The sequence below is a fragment of the Psammomys obesus genome, unplaced genomic scaffold (assembly GCF_907164565.1).
Source record: "Psammomys obesus unplaced genomic scaffold, mPsaObe1.curated_primary_1811, whole genome shotgun sequence".
In the NCBI taxonomy this organism is placed as follows: domain Eukaryota; kingdom Metazoa; phylum Chordata; class Mammalia; order Rodentia; family Muridae; genus Psammomys; species Psammomys obesus.
In genome coordinates this window covers 4,943,844-4,956,207 of record NW_026592481.1, presented here as the reverse complement: position 1 = coordinate 4,956,207, position 12,364 = coordinate 4,943,844, and the positions used below count along the sequence as shown (strand labels likewise).

Below are 12,364 nucleotides of genomic sequence, written 5' to 3'. Positions count from 1 at the left end.
GAACAGAAGTCTCTCCAGCCTGTCTTCCAGCCTTTAGCAGCCAGGTATTACTTCTAGAGTTTCTCTAGGCCTTTGAAAAACACAAACATTCAGTATAAATAATACTCCTTTTTTCCCAAAAGTTTAAGTGAATTTTCTGTTTTGAAAACATGTCTTTAATATTCGTACTCTTTCCTTCTTTGTTCCCTGTGTTCTGGAAAGTTTCTCTTTGATGATAAAACAAGACTTGTAGACCGGGTCAGACTTAACTGGCAGTATGAAGAAGCCAGAAAAAGGTAAGAAGCACACTTTCACAGTATGGCCTTCTAATTGCTTCCCCCCACCCCCCACAGAAAAAGGTTGAACATATCTTTAGTGTCTGACTGCCTACATTTTACCAGAAAACAATTTCTGATAAAATAGAAAAGAAGGTCCCTTATTCTTTGAATCTTCTTAATATACCTGGTGAACTTTTAAGTACTCTTAAAATGTGAAATTCTCAGTATTACAAGATAAGATGATGTGAAGCCATTAGAGACTTCTGCAGATTTCACTGTCATACCAAATACTTGAGAATTCTCATTCTACCCTCCCTTTCTTCCCACCTACAAATAGCATCCATCTGCCAGGCCAGTGGAAGCAAACTGCCTTTTCAACCTAAAGGCATGTATCCTTTAGGTTGATACAAGAAGTCATCCATCTTACCATCAAAAGCAGTTTGGTACTGATAGATGAGCAGGTATTTATTAGACTTCATTTGTTGGAGACAAAGTGGCATCATTTGTGTTGACCTATATTGTATCTTAACCTGCCTTCTGCAAACTTGCCATTTATCAGGGTTTGTCCCGTGGGTTTATCTTTTTTTTTTTTTTCTCTATCCCTCCCACCACTCTTCACCATGGACATTGGCCAAATCCTTGCATAGCAGAATATTTTTGCCTCTGTGATTTTAGTTTGCTACCTTTCTCCTCAGGTGCCCAGGTGCTCCATTTTCAATATTTGACTGGTTTACATGAACTCTGTTGAGGGACATTTTCCCTAGTATGCCTTATAGAAAGAGTCTGAATACCAAATCATTTTAAAATGTGTTTCAGAAAACCATGAAACATAGATTTTCATTTTCTGTGCAGTGCTGAGGATAGAACCCAGAGCATCACTCATGTTAAGCAGGTGGTCCAGCACTGAACTCTATCCCAGCTGCCTTTTTACTTTATATTTTCATACAGGATCTCCCTAAGTTGCCTAGGCTGGCCTTGAAATAATGCTAGCCCAAACAGACCTTGAACTTGTGATCTTCTTATATCAGCCTCCTGAGAAGCTAGGATGATAGGCCTGTACCACAAGGCCCAGACTGAAGAATAGCTTTACAAACACCCTATTTAGTTATGGACTATATACTGTTTTAATATTTTGGGGCGGGGGGTTAGGAAGAGCAAACTACCAGGAGAGTGAGGGACTTCCTAGAAGCTTGACACTTGGACCAATGTTGTGAGATCTAGGATATCAGCTTTATAAAACTTGGTTTTTTGTTTGTTTATTGTTTGTTTTTATTTCCTACCTAAACCAAAAGCTACTTCTCTTAACTGGACGGCATCATACAAGTTCTTCTAGGACTTTTCAGGGTAGACTTGTGGTTTGCAATGAATTTCCCAAGTTCATTGGCCAGTGCTGGTTACCTCTCTGGTTATGTGCTTCATTTTGCATGCATTCTTTCATAGTAGTTTTGGGTGCTTGTGGGGGCGCTTGTTTCTACTGACAAGTCTTCTGCTCCTTCGTGCTTGTTTCGAAGTGGGACCGCCAAGTGTGGGTGCTGGAATTTGCTGTGCTGTATTAAACACAGAAAATAGATTATTGTTACACTTACAACCATAATTGTTATGTGTTGCTGTGACATTTACCAAAACATAGCAAGTGACTTCTTTGTTCTAGAAATCATGTCAGTACGGACTCAGTCACCTTTTAAGTGTTGAAGTAATACATTTAGGCAAAACGTTGACTATCAGAGTATTCTTTCATTTGTTAGAACCTGGTTAAGATGTTTGCTATAGCTACTTAATAGAATCCAGGCCTTGCACTTCTACCTTAGCAGCAGAGTAGAAGCTTCCCAGAAATGAAAGACAAACAGGATTTTGCAGGTATGGTGAGGTTAAGCATCTCAGAGTGGAGAGAGATATTCTTAAATGGTCTGAAGAAGCCTAATTCTAACCCAGGATCCTTGTGAGATAGACTCAGGAAGGTCAGAATATTTTCACATTACTGGTTTGAAATTTTGGAGATTTTTTTTTTTAAATTGGAAGAATGAGTCTACTTGAAGCAATCCCAATGACGCAGATGGCTCCATATTTTTAACCTAAGAGCAATTGTTGCAAAACTGCACAATTTGTAGCTGTTTCCATGGAAACATTCAGCTAAGATAGGAACAAAACATATGGTGTATCCAGTTCCTGTGTCTTGCTGTCAGGGTTGGTCCTAGTGTTTATCGGTTGTCAGGATTCAGTGATAGTGTGACTCCAGTTAAATTTTATTGCTCACTTGGATTTACCCCTTCTTTTCTCAGGTGACTTTGTATGGGCATTGACAAGTAAAGAAAAGCATATTTGCTATTGTAACTCTATCTTTTCCTTTTGGGTGAAGATAAGGAGTTGAAGACTTGCTGATTTTTTTTTTTTTATTTTAGAAAATTTTACTCTAAAGAGCTGTCCTTCTCAAGGACAGAAAATGTTAGAGAGGGCAGCTGAGAGACATGGTGGGTTACTGGTATATTGACAGATACTTGTTGTACTATGTGTTCTAGATGGAAACTTCCTGAATTTCCCAGGTAGAAGTTAGTGAAGTGCACACTGACCAATCAGTATTAATTCATTTTGCTGAAGAGATGTTATGTATCCAACTTAGATCACAGCTGAGATTTTCTTTGACCTTTCTTTCATAAAAGTGAATATTCACAAGAAGAAAACTGAGTGAAAATATATGCCAGAAGAGATGCAAGATCTGGACTTAGAATTGAAATCTGAAGACACTAGTTTCTAAGTTGGTATCGTAGCAATAGGCTCTATGACAGGTTTCTTGAGGTTCTGCTTGCTAGTCCAAACATGGGAACATGGGAAAATTTTAGGTCTAATTTGGTATTATTCTTGATGTGTTTCAAATGTTTTTTAACATTAAAAGTACATTATTCTTAGAAAAGGCAAACACTTTAAGATTTACAAATGAACTGTGAAGATCTAAGGAGCTTCTGCAGCCTGAACACAGGTTTCCACTAATAGTTTAATATGCCTTTGGTTGTGACAGAAAAAAAAAATCACTTGGTCATACATCAGAAGTGAACCATAGTTCAAATTTTACATCTGTATTAGACCTAGTCAGGGAAGAGCATTTAGAAATCATATAATAAATACAAAACCTAAAGTGAGATTTTTATTTCACTTCTTCACTTTCAGAGCATAGGAAGACAGATATTTTAAAACTCCTAAAGATATTTTTGAATGATTATATGTATGCCATAAGATGTTTTACCTATCAAAAAGAAGAATCAATAAAGTACATAGTGGATTTGTTAAAAAAAAAAATAGGAAAGAAAATCCCTTCATAATTTTATGTGGCTTTTAGGGCTCTTTAAAAATTAATTTGGAAGAGGTTTTTAGGGGGAGGTGGGTTCTGGAAACTTTTATTGTGGCCTTGCATTTCAAGCACTTAATTTCATTGAAATGAAAATTAATTTCATTCAAAGATAATTAATTTCATTCAAAGAAAAGCCTTTCTGGAATTTTTTTTCCTATAATGTTTAGAATTAAAATGATGGCCCTCCTAGGAATGGGCCTTTAAGCAGTGGATCACCTATTTAGCACAGATCTAGAAGAAGGTGCACAGACTCTGGCACATCAGTGTTTTGCCTCCAGGGTGAAATCTGCTTCCTCATGGAAACTTCCAATAGTAAAGATGCTTCCTTCCTGTGAGTCTATTCCAGGCCCTTAGTCTAACAGATAAGGCATGCTACTAAAAAGGCCAGGGAACTGTGCTAGTGGTCAGTTGTTGGGGAAATCTTTTCTCCTATTGCTTTTGGCTTCTAGAAAAGACAAACCACAGACATATGTTCCTCTTTTGACCTGACTGAAGAGGGCTCAAAAGTCCAACTCCAGAGTGTGGTCACAAAGAAGGGGCTTGCCTTTTCCAACATGTCAGTATTCTAGATTCTGAGGTAGCTTGAAAAGCAGCTTACAAGCATCTTCATTGTTGTGAGCTTGGAATTAAAAAAGCAGTGTGCTTAAGCATGGAAATGCTTGCCTAGTTTTCATAACTTTTCCAGATGGATTGCAAGAAATCATCCTCATCCGGATCTTGTTTCCGCTGGAGAGGTTGGCCCTTCTTAGCACATTTTTTTCTGTAAGCTATGAAAAATAATAGTACATGGTTTAATTTTGGCTGTTCTGCTGTTTCATTATGCTTGAGGTGAGCAGGCTCTTTGAAATTTTTCCTGTGAAATTTTCTTATTTCAATAAAAAAGTTTTTTCTGCTCATCAATTTTTCTAGGTAGTGTGAATCCCTTAAGATTTTCCTGGGAAGGATAGAATTATCTGGAACTGGATCTTCTACCACCCTCAGAAAATTGAATCCTTGTAAATACCAGCTAACATAGAGCTTCCAGGCTCAATGGAGTCTTGATTTTTTTGTATTTAAACCATAGGAAATCCACTCTGCTCAGGGGTGGAGTGGTAGGGGTGATGTATAGATTAGTGATAGAATAGTTACTTAACATGTATGCTGTCTGGAGGTGGCTCAGTAAAACACACATACACACACGGACACACACACAAAGAGAGAGAGAAAAGAGTACACATGCATACACACATACACACTTATACACACAGAACATAAAAACCCTCTGAGAACTCAAAAGGAGTGCTTTTGAGATTATGTCTGTTTGTATCATAACTGTGACAGATGTGGATAGTTTTAGCTTAGCTTAAATAGGCTTTCCTAAGAAGCAGATAAACTGAAATAAAACTATGCTATGAGGATATAGCAGATTTTCTCATTACTCTTCAAGTCTTCTATATTTATTCTTTACATTTTATTAGCTTACAGTAGATTGTTCTAGAAATTTTATTGGGTATACTCTCTGATTTGGCACTGAATTATTTATGTCCCTGCTCAGAGTGTGTTTTCCTTGGGCCTCAGTTATATACTACTGCCATAAGTTTTAATTCCATAAATTAGACATAGGTGGATAGTTTAGCCCTGTTTAGTTGCCTAAGACACTAATTTTTTTAGTGACAAGATTTGGCATCATTTTCCAGTACATTTTCAGGACATTAGTTTTAAGTTAGAAAACAACTTATCTAATAAAGCTACTGATACACAAGTAGTGTTTCTTTACCTCCCTGAAGAACTGGGCTTCAATAAAATACATACATTTAAGATTTAGCCTGCAGACCCTTTTCCTTCTGGGACTATGGATTTCAGGTTGACTCTGTACCCAAAAAAGGAGTCATGTCCAGTTCTCTAGCATTTGAGTCCCTGCATACATATCTAGATCAAACAGCACCTCATTTGGCGCAGGGCTGGGCTACAGTTTATTTAATGCATGAGGTAACTCCAGTCAATTGGTAACATCTAAGTGGAGTTTGGGTTTAAGAAAGATTCTGAGGGCTGGACCCAGCATCAAGAAGTCAGGCATGGTTAATGTCTTGTGTCCTGGGCACAGGAGGTAGGCACTGTCATGCTTGCTCCTGCCCTACTTCTGCCATTCCCATATTTGTGAAGAACAACATCCTGTCAGTGCCTGATGTAACTTTCTAAAGGTCAGTTAGCACCTTCCAGACTGGGCAGAGTTGCAGAGGAGGAAGCACTGAGAGTCCTGGCTGTTCGACTTGAGTGAGTAGCAGAAGCGCCAGGAGGGCTTGCCAAGACCCCAACCTCATGCTGCAGGAGTCAGTAGATCTGGGCTTGGGCCTGATGGTTGGACTTTCTAAGCGCTCCCAGGTGATCCTACGGCGCCAGCTCTGAGGCTCTACTTTTATAATCCCTGCCTTGAGGATGTGTGGTGCCTGACACTTCCATGTTCACACAGATTTCTGTCATCTCAAAAAGTCCTTGGATTTTTATTTTAGGCAAACTTTGTACTTCACAGCACTGAGTTCATGTTGGGTCTGGCATTCCTAGTTTTTTGTTTGTTTTTTTGTTTGTTCTGTTTTGTTTTTTGCCTTAAAGAACCCTTATCTAAAACATACTGCTCACTTTTAAGTGTATTTTAAGTGTGAGCCGTGTCTATTTCATTGCACTTATTTCAAAGTATTCTTAATCTGAATGCAACACCACTTCAGGACACAAGTGTTGAAGTCTGTTTGCTAGGCAAGCACTTGGAAATTAAGGGCCGTGGAAGTGTTCAATCACTCAGCTTTTGTTGAGTATTTGCCCCTCCTTAAGACACTTTTCAATCCCATCTGACCTGGGTTCTGTGGCAGGAAGGAATGTATATGGAGCCTGGGGCACCAGCACTGTTCTTTTCAGAAACATTCCTGATGGATGCATTTTCCTCCAGTTCTTTTCCCAGTGTGTCTGTTAGTACTTACCCCTGGGTGAAGGTGCAGAAAGGCAGAGGCTCCTTGGATGACCAGTTTAGATACTGATGATGGAGAAGAGAGACATGAGCAGCTTCCTTCCTCTCTGGGATGTTGTCATGTAAGAAACAGAGTGTAGACATGTAGAGGACTGCTAGCCTTTTTGTCAATTCTTTGAAACAAGTACAACGTAATTATTGTCACCTCACAGCTCAAATGAGGAAAGATTACAGAGGACTTCTGCACATTTCCAAACGCTATTAAGTTGAAGATTGGAGCAATTATTCACCATTTATTTAACTAAGTGAGTTTATAGATTCAGCGATGGTGAAGAAAATGTATCTACATCAGGTTTTTTGTTCATCCCTATCCCTTCCTGGCCCTCTCTCTGTCTCAGAGTCTCCAATATTCAGCAGCAGCTGGCTCAGCTGACTAATGAGTCATGGCCAGGCATGGCAGAGGCTGACAAGGACAAGCTGCAGCTCATCAAAGAAAAGGAGGCCCTGCTGCAGGAGCTGCAGCTCATTATTCAGCAGCGAAGGTCGGCAGAAGATAGGGCCCGGCTGGAAGAAGAAAGGAGGCGCCTGGAGGAGGAGATCCAGCGTGCTCGGGCCACATCTGCACAGGGTGCCACGGAAAGGTGTGTGGATTTCCGGGACTTTGGAACCAGAGGGTAACGCTTCTTGAAATAAACCAGCTAGAAACACTAAGTGGATGACTTGTATATGGTTTGAGGATGTTCTTAATTGGTAAAATGCTTGGACCCAGAAATGTTTCCAATTTTGATATGTTTTATATTTTTTAAAAACTTTTATTACATGTTTGTCTTGTATATGTGTGTATATGGGTGAATGTGAGTGTGTGCCACAGTAGCATGACGATCCCAGGAAAACTTGAAGCAGTCAGTTCTCCTTCCATAATGTGAGTCATAGGGATTGAACCCATGTCACCAGGCTTGGCAGCAGATGCCTTTTTACCTACAGAACCATCTCACTGGCCCTAGATTATTTTATTTTGTACATATTTTACATATTGGGCTAACCATTTAAAAATCAAGGTATAGCCCCTAGAATCCGTTCTCTCCTCTCTTCTTTCTTTTTTCTCTTCTCCCTTCCTTCCTTTCCTCCTTTTTTCCTTTTCCTTTCTTTGTTTCTTTTTCCTTTATTGTTTGAGACATGGTCTTATATACCCAGGCTGGCCTCCAACTTGCTTTGTAGCTAAGTTTAACCTTGTGTTACTGATCCCTCTGCATCTATCTCTCAGGTCCTGGTTTCACAGGCATGTGCCTTCTCTTGGGGCTGACGTTTTTGTTTTTAAGTTTTTGAGTATTTTTGTAGATGCACTACTATGAATTTCAGAAAATCTAAAATGCACTTCTATGAAAATCTGAAAAATATATAAATCTGAAAATCTAAAATATGAAATGTTCCAAAATCCCAAATCCTTACATCATACTTAGGTGACAAAAATATCTTGAGATTCTATATCTATCTATTCAGATTTAGGATTCTCAATTCAGGCATGTTCCACTTGCCCTGAGAACAGCTTGGCATGTTTCTTTGCTGTGTGGGAAATGGAATCATATGCCTTCTGTGCCATGAGAGGTACCAGCTGCTTCTCAAGGCTCCTTATGGCTACTCAGAACTGGGACATGAAAGCCAGGAACTTTCATTACTCACACCTGTAATACCAGCACTTAGAGGTGGGAGGATTGCCTTGAATTTGAGACCAGATCAGGGTACATAGAGAGTTTCAGAGTTTGATAGTGGGCTACAGAGTGACATATTATTTCCAGGAAAAGAGAAACAGACATAAAGAAGTGGTGGAGGATAGCACTAGACAGGGAAGAAGGACAAGCAACGTTTACACTGTTTTATTTATTTTTTTCTGGGTGTGTGTGCTTGTTGCTTCTGCCTGCAGAACAGTGCCTGTGTGGGATTGGAAGCAACAGCAGGAGGATTTGGGGAGGGGTCCAGATGGTGTTCCAGCTCCAGAACAGGGATCCTCTGTTGCCTAGGGGTAGTTTCTCCCTGTAGAATTGTGGGTGTCTCCCTACTGCTTTTATCTCTGACTTTGATTTCTAGTCAGTGAAGCCAGAGCTTTCTTTTGCAGTAGGAAGTAGGCAGCCTTTTGTGAGTCCATTTTTGAACGTGCCTCTCCTCAGTTACTCTTGAGACTCTTTCAAGCACAAGACACGTGAAGCCTGTGTCTTTTGTATTCTCTGATGCCAAGTTGTTCAGCCTTTCATCATGTGCCACGTCTCCTGGTTTCCATTCGCTGCCTGTGATTTCAGAGTGTGCCAAAGGCTGGGTCTGCTTTCCACATTTAACAGCTGTCAACGGTTTATCTGTGGCTATCTGCCGAGTTTTGAGGAACCCCACTTTGTTAATACACTGGCTTGTGCCAATTCAGTGTATTGACATGACCCTAAATTGTATCTCTCTGAGCATTGTCTATGTAGAGTTTAAGTAATCAGAATTATTTGACTTGAGTAGATACATATAGTGATGATTTCATTGTGACTTCCTTTTTTATTTTATGTTTGTTTGTTTTGAAACAGGTCTCACTATGTAGCTCTGGCTTTCCTGGAGCTCACTATATAGACCAGGCTGGTCTCAACCTCACAGGAGATCCACCTACTTCTGAATGCTGGGTTAATGGCATGCACCACTCTACCTATTTTCATTGTGACTAGCAATCTTGACATTTGTACGCTCATTGTTAATCTTTATGTAGATGAATGGTGGCCTGGAAGCACTTGGGGCTTAGAGCCCATGGAAGCATTGGAAGGAAGTAGTAGAGTTTGAAGAATTCAGGTTAGCCTAGTAATGAACAGAATGAATTTTAATTTGCCTGAGATGAGAGCATGCCCTACCATTTCACTCCAAACCTACAGCTGATTCTGAATCGCAAATGGTAGAAACTGAACTTTTTTATTATGTTCTTGGGCTTCAATGCTTTCTTAGGTATGCATTAGCTTCTCTTCTACCTTGGTATGTTGTGAATAGGAGGGCCCAAAATTCCTGTTGTCCTCCGTTCAGCAGGATGGATTTGCTCTACAGATGGTGCCTGCCTCTTCAGAACCTCCACCTTTGAACCCTTGACTCTAGCTGCCCTCCTTTCCCCTATGTGAAGTTCAACATTACTAGTACTGTGGGCATAGGATAAACATCTACGGAACTCTCTTAGGACAGTGTTAGCTCCAATGTCTGGGTCCAAGGAATAAGACAACAAATGCACACAGATGGTGGTCTCTTGTGGTTTCTCAATACAGGGTTTCTTTGTGTAGTCTTGGCTATCCTAGATGCACTTTGTAGACCAGGCTGGTCTTCAGCTCACAGCACTCTGCCTGCCTCTATCTCCCTGAGGCCTGGGATTAAAGGTGTGTGCTACCATGCCCAGCAGCAAGTTACTTTCATTCCATGAGTGTTTGTTTCTTTGTCTGTTAAAAGGTGGATAGAATCCAGTGAGACACAAGAAATGAGGTGTGACATAATTCCAAGTTTTAAGGGCATTGTCCATTTTTTTTAACTTTTATTAATTACACTTTATTCATTTTGTATCCCCCCATAAGCCCCTCCCTCCTCCCCTCCCGGTCCCACCCTAACCCCTTTCTTCATGCATGCCCCTCCCCAAGTCCACTGATAGGGGAGGTCCTCCTCTCCTTCTTTCTGATCTTAGTCTATCAGTTCTCATCAGAAGTGGCTGCATTGTCAGGGTTCTAGGTTATCTCCACAGATAGCCCTTGGTTGGATTATGAGTCTCTGCGAAGTTCCCTGTGTTCAAATTTTCTTGTTCTGTTGCTCTCCTTGTGGAGTTCCTGTCCTCTCCAGCTCTTACTATTTCCCACTTCTTACATAAAATTTCATTCACTCTGCCCATCAGTTGGCCATTAGGTTCAGCATCTGCTTTGACAGCTTTGACATTTTTTATGTACTTCTATATTAGGACTTCTAAACATGTTTTTAAAAAGTCCACCCAAGAAGGCATTGTGTTGCTAAAGTTTCCTATGAACAAGTAGCAAAATGTTTTCCTTCAAAATTATAGGTATGTAGAATCTTAAAAATATTACATTAAAAAGCGTGTATTGCAGTTCCTCTCACATTGTTGGATTATAGAATCTCCTCCGACTGGTAAAATTACTAAAGACTCCCAAAGAGCTTTTGCTCATATGGATTTTTAACTGTCAATGACTAATGATTTAGAAATTATTTTGACATTATTATTTGATTAAAGATAACAAGGGCTTGTTAGAAATAAAGATTGCATGACTGATAAAGTTTTTGAAGCCAAAAAGAGACAGTCAGAATAGTACTTTAACATTTTTATAATAAACTGTTTAAACATCTGGCTTTCTAGAAGGCAGCTGCTAAAGCATTTGACCTGTTGTTATGTTATTTGTGGTGAACACATGAAGATTTTGCTGCTCACAGATATGTAATAAAGAAGAAGGGACATTTTTGGACCCTTGGCAGGATGTTAGGGATTCCCCTGGGGTCTATAGACCATACTTTGAAAGTCATTGGCTTTAATGTATGCTATTCAGCTTTAAAATGTGTTGTGTAATGGCTTGAGTTATGAAGATATTTGATATAGTGGGAACTGTTGTAGGGCTTGTTTTACTATAATGTTAATGAAACTTTACATAGCTTTTTCCTATAAGAGGGGCTAGGATGAAAAGTTAGATTTACTGTAAGGAATTCCAGCAGATTAATGCATACTGTGCATTTGAACCCAGTTTGTAGTGTAGTGTTCCATTGTTCTGTCTAGTCTTCTACCTATTTAGCCTGTCATCCTTCATTTACCTTACCCATGTATTCATATGCCCATCTTTCAATCTACCTGTCCTCCCACTTGCCTACTCCCCTGTACATAAGTTCATCTCTTCAACCCCACCCTCCCCCTTTCAGCCAATTTAGAGTGCCAAGGGTGTATTTTCTAGATAAGACAAAACCCTTTTTATTATGGTATCATTTATAATGTATGCCTTTAGAATTCACTTAATCATTCCAACCTGAATAATTTATTGAGCATCTATAGTTGAATTTCTTTTTTGTCCGTCTTTCTTTCCCATTTCCTTCATTCTTCTCTTCCTTCTTTCCTCCTCTCCTTTGCCTCTCCTTCATATGGTAATGGGGATGGAATCCAGGTCTTTAAGCATGTTGGGCAAATGTATCACTGAACTACATTCCTCACCCCTGTAGCTGAAGTTCTTGTTATGAAAACAGTTTCCCTTCCCTTTTGACCCACCAATTGACTCTTTTTCTATCTGTAGGATTCTACTTCAGGAAAAAAGAAATTGTCTGCTTATGCAGCTGGAAGAAGCTACACGTTTAACATCATATCTCCAGTCTCAGTTAAAGAGGTAGGCTATGTATGAAGGGAAATGTATAATTAATAGTTTTATTATTTTACTATAGGAACATGTATTATGTTACAGCAGCATGTGCATGAACTTCATAGTTTCTTTTTAGCTTAGATTTTCTACTATTAGTAATTAGAACCTGAAGTGAGGCTAAAAAAATAGAAAAGTGGATATTTTTTGTTTTCACATAACTTGCTAACATACAACTTAGGTAAAATGAGGACAACCAAATTTGGCTTCAGAATAAGTAAGTGTGACCATAGCATGATTAAACACACCTGTAATTCTATCACTTGGAAGGCTGAGGTATGAGGATATGGAGTTCAATTACAAAATCAAGTTTATTGAAGGAATGTGTAATTTACTTAGCCACTTTAGAAGCATTCATCTATGCACATTTTTATTATGGGGCTTTTTGTAAAAAGCAACATCTGGATGTCTAATGGCAGCTCCCCTTGTC

General features: G+C 39.4%; 1 protein-coding gene across 2 annotated transcripts in view; it reads left to right on the top strand.

Annotated features, from left to right (window-relative positions):
* Wwc3 (WWC family member 3) overlaps positions 1 to 12,364 on the top strand; it is a 107,871-nt gene that overhangs the window by 73,822 nt on the left and 21,685 nt on the right. For both annotated transcript variants that reach the window (XM_055613365.1, XM_055613364.1), the window contains exons 8-10: positions 202 to 275; positions 6,937 to 7,179; positions 11,815 to 11,904. In XM_055613365.1, the coding sequence (XP_055469340.1) occupies positions 202 to 275; positions 6,937 to 7,179; positions 11,815 to 11,904 (407 nt within the window). The remainder of the gene's footprint in view (positions 1 to 201; positions 276 to 6,936; positions 7,180 to 11,814; positions 11,905 to 12,364) is intronic.